This window comes from Nothobranchius furzeri, chromosome 9, assembly GCF_043380555.1.
Source record: "Nothobranchius furzeri strain GRZ-AD chromosome 9, NfurGRZ-RIMD1, whole genome shotgun sequence".
In the NCBI taxonomy this organism is placed as follows: Eukaryota; Metazoa; Chordata; class Actinopteri; order Cyprinodontiformes; family Nothobranchiidae; genus Nothobranchius; species Nothobranchius furzeri.
Window position 1 is genome coordinate 58,147,362 of NC_091749.1, and position 25,559 is coordinate 58,172,920.

At 40.6% G+C, this 25,559-nt stretch overlaps 1 protein-coding gene across 6 annotated transcripts in view; it reads left to right on the top strand.

Moving 5' to 3' along the window:
- Window positions 1-25,559, top strand: part of nfat5b (nuclear factor of activated T cells 5b) — a 56,702-nt gene that overhangs the window by 12,052 nt on the left and 19,091 nt on the right. For 2 of the 6 annotated variants that reach the window (XM_054732128.2, XM_054732129.2), the window contains exons 1-2: window positions 18,233-23,067; window positions 24,384-25,014. In XM_054732128.2, coding sequence (XP_054588103.2) covers window positions 22,956-23,067; window positions 24,384-25,014 — 743 coding nt within the window. In that variant the 5' untranslated portion in view covers window positions 18,233-22,955. Of the gene's footprint in view, window positions 1-1,132; window positions 1,240-16,915; window positions 16,983-18,231; window positions 23,068-24,383; window positions 25,015-25,559 lie in introns of those variants that run through there. The other 4 variants (XM_054732130.2, XM_015952962.3, XM_054732131.2 and 1 more) reach the window with 4 other exon arrangements.

A 25,559-nucleotide genomic window follows, 5' to 3' on the forward strand; every position in this document is an offset into this window, starting at 1 on the left:
AGCATGACTCAGGCTTAAGGCACGCCCATCTACTTCCAGACCATGGGTCATTGGAAGAAAGAAAAAATGAATGCAAGTCAATCGGGCAAAAAACGCTATTTTCTAATTCCGCTTGTTATGTGCCATGGATTTCACATATGATGTCCGTGAATTGTAAATACGCAGTTTGATACCAAGAATGTGCTTATTTTTGAACGGGGGTAAACGTTATTTTAGGTTTTGTGTGAAAATAAGTCCAGGACTACAAATACGCATCATCGAATCAGACACGGAGAAAAACAGAGGGAAAATGGCTGTAAGTTTAGCAAATTTAAAATACTTCCTTCAGGAGGAAAAATACACCATAAATTTTGCCATTTGGTAAGTAGCAGCTACGCTCAAGAAGAAGAGATTCTGTGGTGACGTCATATATGCAACATGCTGATGTCTAATTTGTAGTCATGGTAATTACGAACTTTTACAAGCTGATAAATCTCAAAGTACATGACGAGCATGGTCGAAATCATTAGTTTTCATTTAAATTGCAGTACAAAATATGTGCGATCCAGGGTCTATGGCAAAGCGGATTAGAAAATAGCTCTTTTATACGGTGCCCGTCTAGTTACATTAAGGAAAAAAATTAACTCGTGGCCACGAGTTACTTAACGCATTCCCATGGGTTATTAATGCGTGGGAATGCTTTATTAACTCGTGGCCATTATTAACTCTGGGGAACTCCAGAGGGAAATAACCCAAGGAAATAACCCAACCTTTGCGTTAGATCTGGAAAAGACAGCGATCTCTCCCATCTTAATACGGAGGAACTGTGCGGGGATCGATTTGAAAGAAAAAAGTTTTTCCCCATATAAAAAAACGTGTATTATTTGTTATTGAGAAAGTACCGGAAGTATGTTTGCCAGCACAGTTTCCTGTTTCCTTCACCTAATGTGTCCAGCTTGACACCACTCCCTGCCCGTCTTCTGTGTTCAGCCTGTTTTCACTGAACTGATAGACTGAAACAAGTTAAAGAGTTTTGTTTAAGGATGGATCTTACATTGTGTTTATTAAGAATGGAACATACCGAGTTCTACCAACACTTTTCCTTTTATGAACATCATTCTCATCTGCGGTCTGTCTGTCCATCTCCCGACAGCTACTGCACTTCTGTTTCACGCAGAGAAAAAGAGAGGCTTCACGGGGACTCCGTGTCCAGGGACCGTGTGCTTGACAGTGGGTCTGTGCCAGCGGTGTCCCTGACCAGTACGTGTCCTGCTTGCACTCGCACTCCATCACAGCTGCTATACACATGGGGCTCTCTCACCTTGCTCAGCTTACCAGTGGGTCCAGTCTGCTGTCAGTTCAGTGAAGTTAACGCAGTGTCTCACTCTCTGGGGAACTCCAGAGGGGAATAACCAAACTCCAAAAAAACACTAAATCACATTTTAGTTTTAACCCAGCCTCCTCCAACACACCTGATTTCAATCAGCAGGTGATTAACTGTCTTCTGCTAGCCTGAGCTGCTGCAGGTGATTCAACCACTGAATCAAGTGCTGTACCAATAGTCTCATGGTGTGCTGGGAGGGATCACTATCTTTTCCAGATCTAACTTGAACATAATAATTAATTAAATAAAACAACTGGTTATTGTTCTTTAAAATAAAAATCAGTGATCATATGATAAAACCAAATATTAGCTAAAAGTGAATGATTTTGGGGCTTTTAAGAGGAGATCCTTTCAGGAAAGCCGACCTCTGGAACACACCCCTCGCGCATTTATAACTTGTGGCCATGCATTAATAACTTGTGAGAAAGCGTTAAGTATCTGGAGGCCGCGAGTTAATATTTTTCCTCAATGTCACCAGATGGGCACTGTACTTTTAGCCCCATTGACTTGCATTCATTTTTTCAGTCTTCCGGGGACCCATGAGCTGACCGGAAAGGGAATTTACATTGGCTCCCTATATAAAAACACATTGAATGAGAAAGTGTTTCCAAACTTTTGGCCTGTACTGTACATAATGATGTAGTATTGTTTATCTCAACTGAATTCACTGTTCGCATCTTGGATTGAGTGTTATAACCAACTCACAATGCCCACGTTTCTCGACAGTGTAGATTGGAACCTTACCTTTGCACATGTGCTTGGGAACTACAGTGGTGATCTCCTTCCATCTGCAGGAACTGTGGATATATGGTGTGCCACGGGTAAATGCCTGTTGCAGCATATGTGTCTGGAGTTTGCAATATGACATTTAGTCATATTGTCCAGCCCTACAAAAGAGTATTTCAAAACCTTCAGAAATTTTGAACACTTTTTGGTAGGGATGGACAAAATATCGGTATCAATATCAGTATCGGCCGATGTTAGTCATTTTTTAACATATCGGTATCGGTCCGATAAATAAAACCGGGCCGATATTAACAAATGACTTTTTTTTCATCTTGTCTCCATTTTTTTTTGCTTGTTTCAGAGGACGAGGGGGGTGATGTGTATTTGTTTAGTCATGTGAAAGTGATTGTAATCATCTCAGAAGCGTAAACATAACATAAATTCAGCTTTAATCATTTATATTCTATACAAAATCTGCTGATTTTAGAAGCATTAATGTCAGTATATCGGTATCAGCAAATATCTGTTATCGGCCATAACAGTTCAATATTGATATCGGCCCAAAAATTTCATATCGGTGCATCACTACTTTTTGGCATAAATTCCATCATCCCATTTAACAGCTCTGATGGCTCATTGTCTTTTGTTTTCATGTCTTTTTTTCTGAGTCGTCTGTAGTTTCCTTGGTTAACAGATAAGGCTGGACTAAACTGCACGTTAGTCCATCTGATTTACTCAGTATCCTGTCATTGTTTGAAATCGGTTAACTCCATCAGTGTAAAGATACCATCTGATCAAGTCCAACAGAACTCAAAATAAGGACCAAAAACAGCACTCCTATACAAAATAATTTTCATCAATAAAATTGAATTGCAAATTAATGCTATGTTTGTGTCAAATTAGTAAATTAAATCAAAACATTTTTCGATATTGCAGACTTCCACTAAATGAACTGCTTGTGCATGTGTGTGAGTTAGTGTGTTTACATGCGCATCAGAAAACTGAACTATTGCCCTAAATTGTTGCTGTTTTTTTAATGCATGTAAATGCGTTACTCTTGCTGAAGGGGAACTGGTTCTAAGCGTACTGAAGCACCCAGATAATGCGATAGCAAACCGACTGCATCTGAATGTAAATGTCTCAGTCTGGCTGACAGCTGTAACTTTTGGAAGTGACGAGATAGCAGAAGCGGTTTTCTGATAATGGCATCACCACAAAGTAACGCGTGTAACACTATCAAACAGTACAATATGTACCACATAAGCTGTGCATCATTCCCACCAGCATTTGTTTGCTTCCATGTTGCTATAAGCTAACCGGAAGTGTGTTGAAACAAAAGGGCACATGTCGCCACCTACTGTACTGGAGTGAAACAAACTTTTTTTGAGAGTTAAGCTTTCTAACATACATGCAAACTAGAATAAAGGCTCCCAGTTTACTACTGTAGATCGACCTAGATCGACTTAGATGCACATGTAAATGCAATGACTGTCAGTGTGTCCGATGACTCCTTAACGCCTGAGTCATGCTTCTGCATCTGCATCAGTGCGGAGACATGCAACGCCATTATCCCTCCTTGTGTAGGCCCCCCAGCAGGCACGCAAGTATGTACAGAGTCGAGCCCACTTTTCTTAACATCCGTTGAATGAGACGGAGAATGATGCTTGTGATTGGTCGGTCCAGAAACCTGACATCACTTCCGATCAAAGACCTGTTTAGCGGACAGACATCCCACCAACGCTGCTGTCTCCTTTTATGCTCTCGCTGGTATTTCAGCAAGATAAGCATTTCTTCATCTAGATCACACAGTTCCAACTCGATCAAACTTCTCTTTCTCGTGCTGCTTGCCATTTTTCAGACCGCGGAAGTAATTTCCAAGGAAGTAGTAACGTCACTGTACTGTTACCTACACTACGCCCTCTGTTGTCCTGGCAGGGAATTGCTTCACACCCCTTTAGCAAACAGGGAAGTATGAGAGCAAAACGCTTTTGTCAATCCCTGTGTGTCTGTCTCTTGTGGAGCTGACGCAGAAGCATGACCCACGCGTTACTCTCTAAATTGTGGGCTTGTCACAGTAAAAATCATCACTGCAGTAATAATGTTGCAATGACAAGTTTTCCTAGTTTTGTACAGCTGTGAAAAATTGCAAGTAAGCTTGAGAACTTAGCCTTTACACTGAGATGGACATTTCTCAGATTAACTGACTGATGTCCTTGCCTTGAACCTTTAGTAATGTTTATTGGTTGTCTTCTTATGATTCATGTATTTATATTTAAATCAATCAACAACTGTCATGAGGCGGGCTTAATTGCTTCAAAAGGTAAATACTTTTTTGATATCCTTGTTTTTCCTTTTATTTTTGTTTTTGTTTAAATTAAAACCCAAGGTCACATTTTCTCTCAGCCCCCTCACTCAGCTAAAGCATTGGTAAGTTAAAGTTAGATAAAGTCTAAAGAAAATAGACCAGTCATTTATCTTTGCTAGTATCAGAGTTCTTGCCTCGTGGTTGCTTTTTCTTCTTCTTTTGTAACCACTCCTTCTTGTTCAGTTGGCCAAGTGGGAAGTTTTTAATTTTTTTTTTCAGATGAGTCAAAAGACTTAATCAGCAAGAGTGATGACATCAGAGTCTCACCATCTCAGCAAGTCCCAGCCTACTGAATGTTGAGCAATAGCATGACACTACAGATTTTTCTGGTAATGCCTCTGCCTGACTTTACTACCTAATGTTTATATTCACCTGAATCACGTTTTAGCGTGTTGCGGCAGGAGTTAATCAGTGAGCCTGCAATATCTTAACCTATTTTCTCTGTGTTTGTCTCACAGATGACACAACTGTGTCACAATACTTGAATTTCTCCTAAATATATGTATAAATTGAGGTCACCCTCAAATTTCTCGTTTTTAACAGCCTTCGGTTATACTGTGTTGTTTTGTGATTGTTCTTTGGTTTTTATTTGTTTGATTAGCTGATCTGTGCACAGACTTTTGGGAATTTTGCCTAACTAATCAGACGTTCTAAACGTCAGGCGTGGGCTCTATCCAATGCAACAGCATATAGTCACAAATAGCTTAATAATATAAATGATGAACAAAAAGTCGGTGCAGTTGGGATAAAGTTTGATGGGTTAGGGTCCACTAGACCTACAGGCTGTTTTTATTTGAAGCTGTGATTTTTTTGTAATAACTTCTAGATTTACAAAAATTTGGTGTTAGGTTATCTTGAACTGTCCTATTGTGAATTTTTTTATGTCTCGGAACTCAAAACATAACTTCCCAGTGAGTGGTAAACAGCGATTCAACGCCATTTTTTAAAATTAATTTTATTCCCTCTCTTTGTCAGCAGAGCCAACAGCTTCCTTTAGAAATCAAGTTCTAAAGTTGTGTTAAAACACAACAGCATATTTTCTCCTCATGAATATTCAGAATGTAATTAGACTCTGCATCATTTACAGTAGCCCTCAATCATGGGAAGTTGGTGAAAGTCTGAGAGTTTAATCTCAGTCAGCTGCTCCGTGAGTGTTTACCACCTGGCGTGTGTTGTTTAGGTTCTTCTCATGCTTCTTAAACAGCGCAGACCTATTAACGTATGAACACAGGAACTGCAGGGGAGTCCTGCTGGCACTTGAGGTCTCAGCAGATGATCTAGTCTATCCATTAAAGATTCTGGGGATTGTTTTCAACTCCTTCAACTAGGTCAATTTGTATGTAGTTTCTGCATCTAAGTGTCACACTTTACCCTTCTGGTGGAGGTCATTGCACTTGTTCAGCAGAAGGGTTTTGATGGATGAAACTTGTCAAAGTAACACACTTCAGTATTCAAGATTCCCCAGTGAAATATGGCACCATAAGAAGATAATCAGTGTTTATTATTTCACATCAGTGGGTTTAAACGTCACATTTTAAGTGCCAGTGATTAATGTTTAAACAGATACAGATCCAACTGGGAAAATTTATTATTTTTTATTAATCCTCTTGTTGACAGGAATACTAAGCTAATCTTATCAAACTGGCTCTTTTACACTTGAGTACAGAGTTAAAAAAAAAAAACAAGTTGTAACATGAAAATTAGTTAAGCCAATGGGTGTTGATTTGGATTGTTGGTTTTACTACCTCCAGCGGTGTACATAATGTTTCTTCATTTTGGGTGTGGTCTCGTATTTACTGTACATTATAAACCTTTATTAATTTTCCAACTGAAAGTGAACATGTTCCCAAAGAACAATTATTATTATTCATAACTTGTAGCAGTCAGTAATGTTTGTGTGAAATACAAATGTGTGTGTGTATATATGGCATCTGTGTATGTATGTATGTATGTATATATATATATATATATATATATATATATATATACTGCTCACAAGAATTAAAGGAACACTTTTTTATTAGGCCTGGCATGAAATCAATTAAACCTGTCTGATAATTTCCTGGTTGACTAAGCAGTTGAGAGCATTGTTAATCACTTTCAGCTGTACTGGTGTTCATGGACTTAACAACAGGTGCACTAAAGTGGCAACAATTAAAAACCCTTAAAACAGGACTGGTTTAACATGTAGAGGCAATTTCAAGTTTCTCCCTCTGATCTTTTTCGGCTGGTTTTCCACTCGTGCTAGTTTTGGCTCTCTACTGGCAGTATGAGGTGATTGCTTAACCCTACGGAAGTTGCACAGGTTGTCCAACTTCTCCAGGATGTCACATCCACACGTGCTGCAGCAAGAAGGTTTAATGTGTCTCCCAGCACAATCTCCAGAACATGGAGGAGATTTCAGGAGACTGGCAGTTATTCTCGGAGAGCTGGTCAGGGCCATAGAAGGTCCACAACCCATCAGCAGGACCGATACCTGCTCCTTTGTGCAAGGCGGAACAGGCAGAGCACTGCTTGTGCCCTACAGAATGACCTCCAGAGGGCCACTGGTGTGAATGCCTCTACCCAAACAATCAGGAACAGACTTCATGAAGATGGCCTGAGGGCCCGATGTCCTGTAGTGGGCCCTGTGCTCACTGCCCAGCACCGTAGAGCTTGACTGGCATTTGCTCAAGAACACCAGAATTGGCAAGTCTGCCACTGGCGCCCTGTACTTTTTACAGACGAGAGCAGGTTCACCCTGAGCACCTGTGATAGATGTGAAAGAGTCTGGAGAAGACAAGGAGAACATTATGCTGCCTGCAGCGTCGTTCAACATGACAGGTTTGGTGGTGGGTTAGTGATGGTCTGGGGAGGCATATCCACGGAGGGACGCACAGACCTCTACTGCCTAGGAAATGGTGCTCTGACTGCCATAAGGTATCAAGATGAAATCCTTGAACCCTTTGTCAGACCCTATGCTGATGCAGTAGGTCCTGGTTTTCTCATAATGCACGACAATGCCCGGCCTCATGTGGCAAGAGTATGCAGGCAGCACCTGGAGGATGAAGGAATTGAAACAACTGAATGGCCTTCACGATCCCCTGACTTAAACCCAACAGAACATCTGTGGGACATTATGTTTCGGTCCATTAAGCGGCGCCAGGTTGCTCCTCAAACTCTGCTGCGGCCTTTCTGCGTGGAGTTGCGTGTTCTCCCTATGCATGCGTGGGTTTCCTCCGGGTACTCCGGTTTCCCCCACATATTACAACATGCCCTATAGGTTATAAATTGTAAGTCGCTTTGGATAAAAGCGTCTGCCAACGTGTTCATGGGTGAGGTAGAGCAGGACCTGGTGCAAGAGTTCAAGTACCTTGGAATCACCCTGGATCCAACACTATCCTTTAAAAAACATATTAAACATATAGTGAACACAATTAAATTCAATATAAATAACTTTAAACAAATTAGATCTTCAATGACTACAATTTCAGCTACAATGTTTTTGCACTCCATGATTTTCTCTCATATAGACTACTGCATCACAACCTGGTCATTCACTGGGGACACTCTTTTAAAACCAATAGAATTATTATTCAAAAAGTCTATAAAAATCTTGGATCAAAACCCTTTGTCATATCACCATTGTAATATTCTGGCAAAGTACAACATGAAAATTTTAATTAAGTTCAAAAATTGTTGTTTAATCTACAGAGCACTTAATGGACTAGCTCCACCTCCACTTTCCGCATACATAAATTTAAGACCAGACAAAGGCTATGGTACTAGAGCCTCCACTAGAGGAGACCTTCAGATCCCCTACAGGAAAACGACGTTCGGACAAATGGTACTGTCCGTTAGAGGGAGTCAATTTTGGAACAACATCCCAGCGAATATCAGAGTTTCCCACTTATAGCACCTTTAAAAAGCACCTCAAACTACATCTTAAAGGTTCCCAGACATGTTTGTATCTTTAGTTATTCTTCTTGTTTGTTTGCCTATTTTAATAGAATGTTTATATCTGACTGTTTTTAAATTGTATAGTGTTACTTGTTTTACTTAGTTATCTTGTTGACGGACTACAGATGCAAATTAGCAGCTATGCTATAATCTGGCCCATTTCCGATCAATACAATGTATTTGATTGTTTATTAATGTGCATTGTCCTGAATAAAGAATTTAATTTAATTGAAATATATAGATATATATTTATGTTTATTTATCTATATCTGTATTAGGGTTGTCACGGTATGAAAATTTAACCTCACGGTTATTGTGACCAAAATTATCACGGTTTTCGGTATTATCGCGGTATTTTTTAAACGGTGCTGCATATGTTCAGAAAGCATTGATAGTCCTGTTCTACACAAACTGAAATAGTTTTGAAAAGGTTTAACAGTGTTTATTAAACCTAAAATAACACAAAGCCTTTGCAAAAGTGCAACTTTTCACAAGTAAAGGAACAAATAGCTTATTTTTCTGGAACATGTTACAGTAGTCAGTGCAGGTTTAAATTATACAAATCCAAACATTCAAAACATAAACAATATGTAAACAAATCAAAGAAACACCACTTGTTTTCTCATATACTTGTTTTCTTCATTATCAAAATGAAAATCTAAAACTCCAGTCCACACTTGACTTGAGCACTGTACAAGTCAACCTTAAAAAAATATGTATTAAAAATAAATAGCCACTTTAAACAAATTACTAAAATAACTACTACACTGTGTAATCAAATCCAAACGTTCAAGTATAAATGGCATTGAATAAGTGAACAAATCAATGACAAGGCACTAATTGTGTATTTCTCTTCATCATCAACAAATAAGATGCTTCATCCAGCAACAGGGTGTCCGTGACACGGTTTAAATGCTGGCAGAGGGCGCTGCGGCTGCAGTATATAGTGACTCGTTGCATTCTCCCTCAACCAAAAGTCCTCACGTCATGAATTTAAGCTAAAATGCTAATGTTAACTTACCTTGCACTGGCTGTAGAGACGTGGGTGATGGTCACTCAGATGTGCCATTAGATTCGAAGTGTTGCTGCCTTTTGCAGACACTTTTTTCCTACACGTTCTGCAAACGGGATAGCCGTCTTCTATTAACTGTCCCTCAGCATTTTTCAGAAATCCAAAATATGCCCATACTTTCGATTTAGTCTTCTTTGAGGGCTGATGGATGTCCTGGGCGCTGCCGTCTCCTCCTTCAGCCATTATTTCGGCTTCAAAGTTTTGGTTGCACTAAAAAGTGCGTGTGTGCGGGAACTTCAGCAGAAGCGACGGTGGCTGGTAAGGGTCACCGTGCCTAAACCGCGGCCACGGTAAACCCACCTAGATAATTTAGTTTTTTAAAAACTGGACGGTTATTTTTATTGTCAACTTTTTTACCGGGTTTTACCGCTATACCGGTTACCGTGACAACCCTAATCTGTATCTATCTATCTATCTATCTATCTATCTATCTATCTATCTATCTATCTATCCATCTATCCATCTATCCATCTATCCATCCATCCATCCATCCATCCATCCATCCATCCATCCATCCATCCGTGTGTGTATATTAATAAAATATATATATTAATATGATATATATATTAATATGATATAATATAAAATACCCTTCATGGGATGGACCACTGAGATAATTGAAGTGGTGGATATCAAGAAACCATACTAATGTCTAGAGAGAGCTGATCTGAAGGACAGGACAGAGGCAGTCATCAAAGCTGCACATGAACAGGCTCTGAACACCAGAGCAACAGAGGCCAAGATTTAGCAAAACCATCCATACAGCACAATATCTCAATCCAAAATGACTTCCTATCTCTGGCTCCTTCAAAGACAGTTCGAAATCTGGGTGTTGTGATTGATGAACACCTGACCTTTAAAGATCATGTTGCCTCTGTTGCTCGTTCATGCCGCTTTGCACTGTATAACATACGAAAGATCAGACCATACCTAACACAACATGCCACCCAGCTCCTGTTGCAATCTACTGTCATCTCCCGCCTCGATTACAGCAATGCTCTTCTAACTGGTCTTCCAGCCTGTACTGTCAGACCTCTTCAACTGGTCCAGAACGCAGCGGCGCGTGTGGTCTTCAATCAGCCAAAAAGAGCACACGTCACCCCTCTGTTCATTGAGCTCCACTGGCTACCACTAGTAGCACGCATCAAATTCAAATTGCTAACACTAGCATACAAAGTCTGAGATGGTATGGCTCCCATCTACCTGAATCCTCTTGCTAAGGCTTACGTCTCGGCCTGGCCGCTCCGGTCATCACAGGATCGTCGTCTAGCAGTGCCTACACCACACTCAGGACAATCCAGACTCTTCTCATGCATCGTTCCACAAATGTGGAATGACCTTCCAACCACTACCAGAACAGCGGCTTCCTTTTCAATTTTCAAGAAACTCCTGAAAACCCTGCTCTTCAAATAGCATCTTCTTAACTAGCACCTTCCCTGCACCCGTCCCCCCCCCCCCCCCCCACTGTCCACTCCTTTGTTCCCTCCTCTCCATGATTGATGTCAAGTTGTTGTTATTGTTGTTGTTAGCCTCAAGGGCAACATGCCGATTATCACTTGTAAGTCGCTTTGGACAAAAGTGTCTGCTAAATACGTAAACATAAACATAAACATTTACCACACCAGACCAGTCCCAAGGTGTAGGCTATGCAAAGAGGCCCCTGAGACAATCCACCACATAACTGCAGGGTGTCAGATGCTGGCAGGGAAAACTTACATGGAACGCCACAACCAAGTGGCTGGCATAGTGCATGGAAACATCTGTGCAGAGTATGGACTGGAAGTCCCAAGGTCAAAGTTGGTAACACCCCCAAAAGTGGTTGAGAACAGAAGAACCAAGCTCCTGTGGGACTTCCTGATCCAGACTGACAATATATGGTGATGGCGAACCAACCGGATATTGTGGTGGTGGACAAACAACAGAGGACATCAGTTGTGGTTGATGTGGCAATACCAAGTGATGCAACATCAGGTAAAAGGAACACGAGAAACTACAGAAGTACCAGGGCCTCAAAGAAGAACGGGAGAAAGCCTGGAGAGAAGACATTGGTGGTGCCCGTGGTCTTCAGGGCAGTAAGCCCCAAACTGGGGGAGTGGCTAAAGCAGATCCCAGGAAAAGCATCAAACATTTTATTCCAGAAAAGTGCAGTTGTAGGAACAGCTAAGATTCTGTGCAGAACCCTCAAGCTCACAGGCCTTTGGTAGAGGACCCAAGCTTGGAACGATGAGACAACCCGCGGAGGGTGAGATGCTGTTGCTGTCATTGTGACCTTGGGCAAGACACTTAACGCCCCGTGCCTGCTGGTGGTGGTCGGACGGACGGACGGGTGGCTCAAGTGCTTGGCAACCTCGCCTCTGTCAGTGCAGAGCAGCTGTGGCTACATCGTAGCTCATCCCCACCAGGGTGAGAATGTGTGTGTGAAGGGGTGAATGACTGATTTTGTTGTAAAGCGCTGTGGGGGGTTCCAGGACTCTAGAAGGCGCTATATCAAATACAGGCCATTTACCATTCAAACACATAATCACACCCTGGTGGCGATGAGCTACATTGTAGCCACAGCTGCCCTGGGGCACACTGACAGAGACAAGTCTGCCATACACAGGCACCACTGGTCCCTCTGAACACCACCAGCAGGCAAGCTCCTGGTGGGTTAAGTGTCTTGCCCATATATATATATAAAACATATCATTTCTGATGTCATTTAAAAATCTGGACTAGCATAGCAGATTGGTGATGACATTGTTGTTGTGTTTTTGCGTATGGTGTTGCAAAATACTTCCTGTTGCGTCAGCGGGGGGGGGGGGGGGGGGGGGGGGGGTGAACCTGACAGACATTCCAGAATTAGCTCATCAGCACCAAAATGTCCAGGTTATTAATACCATTATTTGTTTGTGTGTGTGTGTTTCTGTTATCTGATTTATAAGTCTACAGGAGGACTTTTGACTTCGTTAAAAGTAATATGTTTTGTGTGTACACACTCATTCTTTTCTTTGTAAGAGGGCCTGCTTATGTGCTACCTTCCGAAAATATTTTAAATTCCTCTGCCTGTTTATCTTATCTTTTGGGTCCATTGCTTCCAACAGTTAAAAGTGGTTTATGATGTGTTACACCAACAGAAGTAAACATTTTTCCTCATAGTCACCACTACTAAACAATTTTTATTATTACAGACTGCTGTATAGGCAATAAAGAGAACAAATAATTCATGTTTTGTTCACAGCTTTGTGGTTTTGGCTCTCACAGGTGGCTCAGTTGTGATAGAGGAGGGTGTTTGTTGAAAGCAATTTGTGTAAACTAATTCCTGGAGATGGTTCAGGATCACTTCAGAAATAGGTGGTCTGATGTTGCTACATGCCAGAAACTATGAGCAAAAGTGACTTGGCCTGTTCTAAATCCTTTCTGACCTTCACTTTTTCAAAGAACTATGTTAACCCTCTCAGGCTCAAAATAAACTAAGTCCTTCAGGGGTACGTCTGAGTTAAAAAATGCTCATGAAATACGTATGTGGAGTAACCAGCTAGGTAGGTTTTAACTGTTGCAAATTTGCAACGCCTGCCTCCAGAGGGTTAAAACTTAAAAAGTTGTTAAAGCTCTAAATATCTCATTGCAGAACAATACTATACAATTACTTTTCTGTTTAACTTGAGGCACATAAGTGTTGTTTTTATTCTAATTATAGTGGTGAAGTGGGATTTGTCCTGCATTTTTTGTCATTTAAATCATTCTTGTATTTGGAAATAGTGATTAAATGTAACATGTTTATTCTGTTGGCTTTTGTTCAAGTGAATACAAAACATTTCTAATTTGATATTTTCTCAATAGTATTGTTCTCACATGCATGTGAACTAGTTTCCTTTAGTGTAAAAGTTGATGACCGTTTCTTCATCAGCAAAACTATTTTGCCAAATTCAAAAGCTTATTCAGAGTCCAAGTTCACTGAGAAACAGTTTTTCACTTGTTATTTTTTAAATATTCTCTGTCACTTTTAAGTTTAATATGCAGGCTAAATGTGAGACTAATCTTCTACCCATATTTCCTGCATTAGCCACTAACAGAAAATAGATGTGTAAACTCTGATTAGAAATGCCAGTACCATTAATGTATCATGATGTCAAATTAGCATTCATGGATTCACCCATCTTGTGAATGTGGTTTTCGTCCTGGCCATGGAACACTGGACCAGCTCTATACCCTTAGGGGGATCCTGGAGGGTGCGTGGGAATTTGCCCAACCAATCTACATGTGTTTTGTGGATTTGGAGAAGGCATTTGACCACATCCCCTGGGGGACCCTGTGGGTGGTACTCTGGGAGTATGGAGTACTAGGCCCTCTGATATGGGCTGTTAGGTCCCTGTATGACCGGTGTCAGAGCTCGGTCCGCATTGCCGGCAGTAAGTAGGGCTCGTTCCCATTGAGAGTTGGACTCCGCCAAGGCTGCCCTTTGTCACCGATTCTGTTCATAACCTTTATGGACAGGATTTCAAGGTGCAGCCAAGATGTTGAGGGCATCTGTTTTGGTGGCCTGATGATCAGGTTTCTGCTTTTTGCAGATGATGAGGTCCTGTTGGCTTCATCAGAATCTGATCTTCAACTTTCGCTGGAGTGGTTTGCAGCCGAGTGTGAAGCAGCTGGGATGAGAATCAGCTCCTCTAAATCTGAGACCATGGTCTTGATTCGGAAAAGGGTAGAATGCCTTCTTCAGGTCAGGGATGATGTCCTGCCCCAAGTGGAGGAGTTTAAGTATCTTGGGGTCTTGTTCACGAGTGAGGGAAAACTGGAGCGTGAGATCGATAGGTGGATTGGTGCTGCATCTGCAGTGATGCGGGCATTGTACTGGTCTGTCGTGGTGAAGAGAGAGCTGAGTCCGAAGGCGAAGCTTTCAATTTACCGGTCAATCTACGTTCCTACCCTCAGCTATGGTCATGAGCTTTGGGTAGTGACCGAAAGAACGAGATCGCGAATACAAGTGGCTGAAATGAGTTTTCTCCACAGAGTGGCTGGGCTTTCCCATAGAGATAGGGTGGATGAGAAGCTCGATCATCCGGGAGGGGCTCAGAGTAGATTCGCTGCTCCGCCACATCGAGAGGAGCCAGTTGAGGTGGCTCGGACATCTGGTGAGGAGACTATCTCACGGCTGGCCAGGAGATGCCTTAGGATCCCCCCGGAGGAGCTGGCCCAAGTGGCTGGGGAGAGGGAAGTCAGGGCCTCTTGACTTAGGCTACTGCCCCCGCGACTCCGGATAAACGGATGAAAATGAGTGGATGGATGGATTCACCCATCTTGGGTCGTGACGGGAATGCTTTGTTGATTTAGCGCCCAGGAAAGAGCAGAGCACATGTTGACTAGTAGAAGTTAACCGTTAGCATTAGCAACTCCACAACATGGCAGAACTCCTTCAGGCTTGTGTTATTTATGGAAATAAAACATCCATGTTGCAGAGCAAACTGAGTTTTGTTGCTGTTTGCCATCAAAGGTGAGATGTCTGAATGTCACGAAAAAGTAAATCCTGCCGTCTTCAGCTCAACCTGGTTGTGGCTCACTTCTAGTTTCTGAAACGAGAGCGTGAGAGCTTTTTTTCCTCAGAGATTGACTCACAAGACATTAATTTATACTAGAGACCACTGCAAATGTGTTGGAAGAAAAAAATGACCTTGGTCTTTAATGCAAAAATGTGACTTAGTACAGGTCTCCTTTTCCACAGTGGTCTAAAGATAATCAATGGAGGTCTTGATGTAAATCCTTTTTGACCCATTATTTTTGATTCAATAAATTAACATATATAAGTGACTTCAATTTATGTCATATATAACTTTTTTCCAACTATCACATCGAAGCCTGATCACAGTCTAATAAAATAATGAAACCTGATGAAGAGGAAAACTTTCTTAGTGCTTTTAGATTTTGTAAGCTATAATTATATATATCCTATATAACATGGAACAATCTTCCACTCATAAACAATTTAACGAAACCCATTGAGCACAACGTAAAACTGAAACCAGTGTCAGACTTTGAACTGTTGAACACAGCTTGGAATAATTCATGCATTTATGCATTTAAAGAGCAAGTCAACCCCTACCAGAGTCTAACTCCACTCCCACTTCATGTTTGAAAAATGCAACACATGCTGTTGCCTGGCAGACCGAGAGGGCGGAGCCGCTAACAAATACACACACACTCAGGCTCACGACAGCATTGTGACATCATAATGTACCAGTTTACATCATAGCATACTTCTTAGCCAATAGCGGTGGCAGATTTAAATTAAAATACAGTGCAGAGTTTTTACCTGACAACGGCACAACACTGCCAGTTTTAGGCAGAATATTTAAATTTTAACTAAGATGCACTGAAGTGCCAAATTATTGACGACACGTGTCTGCAGCACGATTAGACACTCGTTTATTTAGTTTATCAGCAAAAAAAAGTTTATTTGGGGGTGACTTGCTCTTTAAACACTTTCTGTGTTTAAAAAGAACCAAGAAATGCAAGTTGAAAATATACACAGAATGAATGTACAGAAGGTGTTGGAATAGTTCAGTTTTCAATCATTTACCTCTGCTGTAACCAACTGTAGCCAGTTTAAATGATCACAAGTTATTTTTAAGTAGCAATAGATTTGTTTAATTTTTGCACAAACTCGCAGTTTTTCCATTTGTTTGAGGAAGATTTGTATGCAGCAATTTCACATTTATCAACCCTACTGACAGTTCAGCTGCAGTCAGAAAAATGACCAACTTATAATAGTTTACTTTAGAGAAACATGGTTATATGTTCATGTTCAATCTCAGAGACAATATGTCACACTTTACAGTTATTCCTTACTAGCCCTTTACTGATTTAAATGGTTCATGTTTTTTTTTTGGTAGCCAAAAATGCAGGGCATCATGTTTATATCATGCAATTATTTAATGTTCTCGATGCCCTGGTTGTTATCTAAAGGTGGAAAAATCAGGTTTTATTTCCTTGTTTTTGTCAAGTTTGCACACAAGAGACAGAAAGACTCAGAAGAAATCTGTGTTGCTATGGAGTTCCTGGCAGCCTTTGTGTAGGCTTGGCTGTAAACATTTCAGGGTTGTTGTACATGGTTTGCTGCAGGTGCCAGCCCCTTCTCTGCTTTTTTCCTTCACTGCTTGAAATAATCTCCCAAGGCAAGTTGAGCCCAAGCCTGTCCTTCGCAATCACATCCTGCTAAGTTCAGACGGGTCCGTTGTGTGTAACAGTGCGGCTACAATTTTTCATACTCCGTTACGCTACTGTTTTGATTCTGCTTGACAGGATTCCACATGACAATACCTCTAACCTGTTGAGCAAGGTGTAGAGTAGAAAAGTGTCAGCTCAATAAACAAGACAGAGAGAGAGAGGAGTGGGTGGAGTGGAGGAGGGGGTGCAGAGAGGAGTTAAATCACTCACTCAGCAAAAAACCCAGTGCCACGCCCCAGGTGCCAGGGCTAGTAGGAGCAAGCAGCAGGAATTTGAGGGAAATGAATGGGAATGTAAGTCCTGCCATTCACATGGTGAGTGCCTCCTTTTTTTTACTTACAGCCTATATTAAATATTATATAAACACATCACAAGGCATTTTGTGGGTGTGAAAAAACAATATTATTAGTCAATTATGCAGAATCTCTTACCTTGGGATCTTTTTTTGTCATTTTTTATGAGATTTGGTGATACAAAAACAGTTAAATTGACCTCACTTGATGCTTATTAAGCTGTAATTATAACATGAACAGACCTGATCAAACCTAACAGAAAGGTATTTGTTTAAAAGATTTTTGGTCAGATTTTGTTCTGTTATTTTGATCATCACATATGGGGGGAAGAAAAAATGAATGGTTTTTCTGTGTGGTCAGTGGTCTGCACAACACGACGAGTCTTGGAGTAAAATCAAAACATAAAAGTGGTGTGTGAGTCAATATGATTCATTTTTCCAGCTAAATAGGGAGGCTGAGTTTTTCTCATTTATTTTTGTTTGCTCCTGTGTGAAAGAGTCAGTGTTGTCACGTGTAAATAAAGAACTGCACCGTGTCTGCTTCAGAGGAAACAAACAAACTTTTTTTCTTTTCTGTCCCCAAAAACGTCATTGGCACTGTGGAAACACTTTGAACAGGCCAGCCAGTGATTCGAGACCACTGCTCTGAGAAGAGAGTGCATATTTTCTGTCTATGCGGTTGGCGATCTGTTTACTGGAAGGGCTTTTCACTTGGAGCACATGTTGCTGCATGTGTAGCCACTCGGTAAACCCTTAAAAGACTGTAGATTTACAATGTACATGCAGATGTTGATGAGATGTTTTTGTGGGCATGGTGTTGGATGTTTTTGTGCATATGTATGCATGCATATGTGCACTTTTTTGTTTGCAGACCATGGCCAATAAGCAGCACACTAGATCCCTCTGTGTGGGGGTCAGAGTGAGTTAAAGCAGTTTGCTGGTTCTAGTTTTAAATCTGTTTATAGGATCCAGGGTGTCCTGCTCTTCTAAAAGCAAGCTATAAGAGACTGCAGGGCTTTGGAAATGAAGAGGCATGGGTTGGTTTCAGTAAAATCCAGGTTTGTCTATGGTGCACAGCGAGTGGTAACAATGGGAGGGTTAAGTATCTGATATATACACACCAACCCCTGGGACTCAGCTGCCAGTAATTAAAGCTGGCAGAGAAAAGAGTCAGGCGACTGTAATGGCCGATCTTAGTTCATACCATAATATTTGGAAGATGAATCAGTCTGCTAGTAAAAGTGTTGTCATGCTACTGTCATGCTACCCCCCCCCCCCCCCCCCCAATCCTTGTGACACATTGGCTCCTTAGGCAGAGAAGACAGGGAAGACCTTGTTTGTAAATCCTCCTCCTTTCGATTGTAAGATCTTTTAATTTGAAGTTTTGTCAACATTTTTTATTCCGTCTTTGCTTGTTCACAAGTTTTATTCAGAGCCATGTTTGACTATATTTGTTTAGGAAATATGCTATAAGAAAACATGCACAGATATAATTTGAAATGCCCATATGGGATATATTTTTTGTTTACAAAAACTTCATATAAACACTTTTTTTTTTCTTACAGGGCTATGCAATTTGACAAAAAGCATGTCTCCTCAAATAAGTTATCACTATGCCTTAACAGATTCATCCTTCTGAGATAGGCGCTTTAATTTGGTGCTTTTTGGGAAAAACTTTGAGGAATAAAAAAGACCTTATATATTTAGAAATAAATCTTGATTCTTTCTGAAACTGAAAAAGAATATAAAAAATGAAATAAAGCTAAGTTCCTGAATAATTAAAAGGATCTAAATTGAACAAAATAGAATTTTTTTAATGCTATAATTTTTATTCTCTAAGAGGATATAACACAAAATAATAACTTTTCTGTACATTTATGAATATTTTAGGTTATCACCACACTTTACATAGTATTTCTTATTTTATAAATTTTAATTAACAAAGTGAAGAGTACTCATTCATATATTATTTTTGCCTTTTTAGAATCTTGCTTAAACAATTGCAACTTTATTGCAGAGGAACATGCAGCTACTTGCATACGTTCTGCTGACGTTGGTTGAAAGGGAGACCAACCTACGGTGGTTCTAGTCAAATAAACTTACAAAAAGGTTATTCTCCTAAAAAGTAGATATTGGATTTCCCTATATTGCAGTGGACCTCTTCTCCTGAGCTCATCAAAACGTGTCGCCTCCCCTTTTTCCCGTCTCTCCATCACATCACACAGGAGCAAAAGTGGCCTAAATACAGTTCGTCCTTTATTTTATATGTAATTGTAAAACGTGAAAAACGGACAGTTTGGAAAACTTAAGATTTATTAGATTACAAATTCCACGCCAGGAACGTGCTCCTCTAGTCCTTCTGTTTGGAGACTTTCTGTCTTGTCTTTACTGGCTATGTCACTGGCTTGCAGCATTGCCTGTTCCCAATTAAGTAACATTTGAGAAGGTAGGCACATTTTTAGCTATTTATTTCACTGATTAAACCAACCAGATGATTTATTGTTGAGCAAGGTGTTTCTCAGTTTTGAAGAGTTTAACAAACTTATCTTTCTCATGCCCCAAACAGTCAAAATATGGTGATATAATAAAAATAAATTTTAGATCTATTCAAATGCTGCAATTATTGCAGCATTAGTTTCACATGCTAAGTATGAACATCATTTTTGCACATCTATTGAATACCAAACTAGGTGCGTATACATTTTTTTTAGACACACAAACTCTTAGATCACCTCAAGTGATGTCACTTGACATTTACACATTTCAAACTAAGGAAAAAGTCCCAGGGTGTGTCTCTGGAGTGACAAGACGTAGATGGGCTGACCTTTGTAGACCCTTTCTTGTTTAAGGCTTGAACGTCAAAACACTGACAGCCTCTAACACACTTAAATCTCTTAACTGTTTTGTGGTACAGGTGATGTGGGTGCCAAACTGAAGTGTAAGACAAATGCCCACTGTGTTAGTAATGCCTGTGTGTAGTAGTGTACTGTCTCCATGTAGTATGAGTAAAAGATAATTTATCTGGCTATGCGGAGTTTGTTTTTATACCCTTATTTCCCATGAAGTGAGAACTTTAGGTAGGCCTGGACCAGGGCCGGAGTGGGACACATTTTCAGCCCTGGAGTTTCAGACCCCAGACCGGCCCACTTAACGAATTATTATTAAAATCATGTTAGAACTTTATATGTATAGTCTACAAAAGCACACTACTCGGTAAAGCCTTGTAATTCAGTGCAAGAAAGAGTTGCTTTACAATGTAGGTTTATTTGAACATCAGTGCACATCTCCAACATTGTTCTTTACAACACATTCTCTAACAATATAACAATCTACCTTCTGTTCAAACTGCTGTTCTGAGATTTTCAAACCTTTAAAATGAAATGACTCAGCACTCCCTTTCACACTTTTTCCAGTTTCCCTAGACTCACCTGCACACAATTAAAATAATCATCTGTAAAGCTTTAGCACATTTGATATGGAAAACACATTTTTTGTAACCAATTAAAATATTTTCTATGGCAAAATATGCAGGCTTATTTCATTTTACTTTCATTCTAATAGCGATCTGTTGTGGGCTTTGTGCATTTACTAATAAAAATACAACAGGTCACTACTATTATTTGGACATTAAAATTATTATAATGAAACTGATGTTTGCACATGAGTTGGCTCACCTTCTATCCCAACAGGAGCAATACCCTCACTGCTGGCTCCTGGCTCTTCTTCTGACACTACATTGTGTGAAAATGGTCACAATTCAGCATTAATTTTCCTTTTTTACATGCTTTCTGATCAATGCTGAATCATCTAGCATTTTAGGACACTTTCATATAGAGCCAGGCTACACAAATAGCCTTCATCATATTAATTTTAATAATATTCAGTTCACTGACTCAGTAAGTAATCCTACCTGTACATGTCCGCTCTGGAACGGTGAGTTTCTGCCTGGTGCTTATTAGGCCTACTGGATCTTGTGTTTGACCCTGAGGGGCTACAAGACAGTTTGGTGGCATCAGTCACATCATACTGTTAACTATATTACATAACGTTATGTCATGACGCCATATAATTCATTATTGATGCTTAATTAACTTGAATGGTGATTTGCAGCCGGTAAAGTTTAACATCTTGACTTGCCTTACCCGTTTTATCTTCATTTGAAGTTAAAGACCGCAAGCTTGTTTGAGAAAAAAAGGTGCTCATTTTTGCACATTTAGCTGCATCTGTTTCCAGCGCTTTCCTCTTTTTAATTCTTGCCTTCTCCGCACCACCCTTGCTCTCTCTACTTTCCATCTTTCCGTCAACTGCGTGGTCACGTGGTGCGCACAGGCGCATACGGGGGAAAAAAAAAAAAAAAACGAGCTGCAGCCTGCAGGTAGAGACAGCCGGGAGGAGCGTATGAGATCAGCCCGGCGGCCTCAGTGCCATGACTGAACACCGGCACCAAAAAATAAAAATAAAATGATAAAAAACAAAAACGAGAGCACCGGCCCATGCGGCCCAAACATCGCGCGGCCCACCGGGAATTCTCCAGACCCTCCCGATTAGCCACTCCGGGCCTGGCCTGGACTATATAGAAAATAGTATATCAATACTTTTTTCCCATATTGATCGATATATAAAATTATTGAAAATAATTTTTTTTAATTATAGAATATATATTTACGTGCATCCCTGGCCATATTATTTTTGGTATTTTTACTTTTTCTCCGCCTCTTCCCGCTGCAACATCTTGCTGCCTCGTGCTCTGTTTTGGTTTTAGAGGGGAGGGCCTGGTGACATAGTGTGCCCTAATCTGGTTTTGATTGGTTAGGAGTAAGTAGTGAGTCTAGTTTGCTGCTACCTGATAGGTTATGATTAAACAAAAGGAAACTTTTTTTTTTAATCAAAGTTTTATCAACCCATTTTTTTCCTGTCGCACCACATGTCTGTCGATAGATATATTGAACTATTGAATTGCCGTCCAGCCCAGCTTTTAAAGAGCAAGTCAACCCCTACAAGAAATTCACTCCACTCCCACTTCATGTTTGAAAAATGCAACAAATTCTGTTGCCTGGCAGACCGAGAGGGCGGAGCCACTAACAAATACACACAAACAGGCTCACAACGGCATTGTGACATAATGTACCGGGCCGGCTATTGCCACAGTGTACCTCTTAGCCAATAGCGGTGGCAAATTTAAATTCAAATGTAGTGCAGAGTTTTTACCTGACGATGGCGCAGCACTGACAGTTTTAGGCAGAATATTAAAATTTTAACAAAGATGCACTAAAGTGCCAAATTGTTGACTACACGTGTCTATTGCACGATTAGACACTCATTTATATTTTATCAGCAAAAAAAGTTAATTTGGGGGTGACTTGCGCTTTAAGTGTTACAGAGAAGTGTGATATCAGTAGTAGAATGTTCTTTTTGGATTACGGCAACGATCTGTTGTTGGGATTCTTTCCAGTATTTATTTAAACTATCTTGAGTTCAGTTTGAAATTCTGAACCAAACTGTTATTGTGAAAAAACCTGAGTCATCCCAACACCTGCTTTGTTTCTTTAACTAATGCAGATAGAGGTGTAACTTGACTGTGCATGTTTGCATTCTGTTTTAAACCTTGGCACCAATACTGAAGGAGAAACCTGTTCGACATCCAAACGATGATAGGGCACATTGTTCTCACAGATATTACCCTATTATCCTGGTGATTTCTTTGCCCTTTATCAAATTATCTTAACTGCCGAGTCATGGGAATGTTTTTAAGGTTACATAATAACTTTCTATTATTATTGTATAACTATTGATAACAAATTCAACATAAAGCAACCTTGTTTTCTGTCATTTTTATGTTTCCTGTCAGCGACTTAGTGATCCAGCAGGCACAGTGGAATCATTATTCTTCATATTCCCAAAAGGAAAAGAAAAAAGAAAAAAACTGTTGAATTCCTGTTAATAAGTCATCTTAATACTTTTATTGGTCCCCCTACTCTCACAACAGAGTCAGTGTATGAGCTTCTTCCCAGAGAGCTGCAGGCCTTCACTCCATCAGAGTCCAGAAGTCATGAGTCAAAAGAGTGATGGAGAGGCAGGGCCTCTCCCCTCAGCTCTTCTAGCATCAGGTAGGATCATGCGTCTCCCATCCTTATTTCCCCTCTGCAAGCAGGACCGATCCTGCCCCAGTCAAAAGAAAAAAATACACTACTCCTTCAACAGTCTATACCTTTAGGTGAACATAAACACTTGCATTTAGCAAGAAAACCTGTCTAACAAGCAGACTGCTGCTCTTTGATTTTCTAAATGTGAGGAGAAAAAACCGAAAAGCTCATGAAGGGTGTTCGTGTTGGCGAATCGAGTCAACTAAACATGTCTGCTGCCTGTTCTGGCCTGCTATGATTTTGTTAGTGAGTCTACAGTCACTTGCCACACAAACAGCTGGATTGTGCAGCATGTTTACTCAGTGCTTTGGCCTGTTTGTTGAGCATCATTATTAAAGTGTTTTTAAAAAATTAAGGTCTTGTTTTTAGTTTTTTAATTTTATTTAACCAGATGAGTCTTGTAAACCATGTTGAGGAAATTTGTTTTAGCACATATAGCGTAGCAGAAAGGTCTGCCTCTGCTTTCAGATTTTTTCATGATTGAAGCTGCTATAGCGAATCGCCAGAGCAAGCTAGGTTTTGAGCGCAAACCCTGTCATGGAACATTCACGCCTCCCCTCTGGTACCTTCCCTGAGACGTTTCTGTCGGAACCGAAAACCCGTGTCAGCATGCCGGTGCAGCCTTTGTTTTTAGGCCCAAGGAGAAGTGGGTGTCACAACTGACACCACATTATAATGATTTTTCTTAATCAGAATGTTTTTTTGCTATTCAGCTTTTATTGCTCATTTGCTGTCTCACTTTTATACTCCAGGAAGTTCCTTCTGAAGCAGGGAGTGTCTGCATTAAAATGGTCTGCAGTTCTCTGCTTCATAGGTCTGACGCTTGGTTTGTTATGTCTCTGTGGACTCTTCAGTCACTAAACTTACATTTAAAGCCCCCAAAAATAAAGAAAGAAATTAAAACTCCAATAATTGGCATACCACATATTATTTGACCAATAATTAAATGTTAAATAAAGTGAGAAAGTAAGAAAATAAGAAAATCTAAAAGAAAAATCTGTTTTTCCAAGTTAGTTAAAAACACAACGGTAAGTAACTTTCAAATTACTTTCCATCTTGAATTTAGCCTTTATTATAATTAAGATACTCCACATAAACAAGCTAACACATGTTCAGCACCCGACATGTAAACTAGAGAGAATGAGGGGGGTGTTTTGATAAACAAAAAGCAAAAAAGACAACTAAACTTAACAAATATGAACATTTTTACTGCTCACATGAGGTGCTACCCTGCCCTGGTTGAGATGCCTATATTCACTTTCTAATTATTTATACCGTAGATGCCATGTCCACTTCTCTGACCAAGGAAGGGCCTCGCAGTGCTTTTTCCACTTCTACCAGCACTAGCATGCATTCCAGCACTTTACCCAGTGACCAGAACCCATTTGACAACAGAAATGTTGATCCAGAGGACATCAGGAGCAGCAGAGTTGTACCAGAGATGGCTGGAGCGGACGGTGGGAATGGGAAAAGCAGCAACAGTGGAAATGGCAAAGGCAGCGGAGAGGTTGGAGGTGGAAGGGTTGCTACATCCCTGGACAGCCAACTGCATCATCAGCTGACCCCATCCAAGCGCCACACCATTCTGAATATCTCCCCGCCTCCACATGACCTGTTTGATGACAGCCACATGTCCTGCCAAGATCCGGCGCCCCAGGACTTAGAGCAAAGCAACAGCATCTGGATGGAAGACTCTGTGTCCAACTTCAGCAATATGAGCACTTCCTCTTACAACGACAACACAGAGGTGCCACGAAAGTCCCGCAAGCGTACCCCTCGCCAAAGACCGGGCCCTAAGTCTGTGTCTTCTGCAAAGACCAACATGGACGTGTTTGATGCAGACAGCGCCAAAGGTCCACACTTTGTTCTGTCACAACTCGGCCCCGACAGCAAAGCTGGAATGAAAGGAAGGTTTGTAGTTCAAAATACTTTCACTCAGCTTTTCCTTTTCTTTTTTTATCTTCCATTTACATCATCCTAAGCATTCATTTGACACTGCAGATATTATCTAGAAGCACACTGACCCTCACCAACAGATGGAAATCTTTAACATACTACTTTGGTTCCATATTTCCCACATTAGACTGAAGGAGAGCGGCTAGATCAGAGGAGGGGAGGAGCAGGATTCTGAAGTACAAACAATGGTCAGCCACAGTGAATCACAGAGCCTCTCTCAAAGACCTAGGATAAGCAGAGCAGATTAAATAAACAGATAACTCTGAACGTTTTAAGAGCTGGGGTTAGAAAATGCTTGGCTGATGGAGGGCCTCTTAAATCTACATTGCTCAGAGCACCATGGCAACAGCAGAAAGGTTTTTCTAGCAACAGTTAGAATAAAAGCAAAACCCCTGATAAATTTCACTCGCTTTCACAAACACACTCAAATGACCTAAACTGTGAAATATTGCCACCTAGATTAGATCTACAACAGTAGGGATTGAAATTTTAGAAGTAAC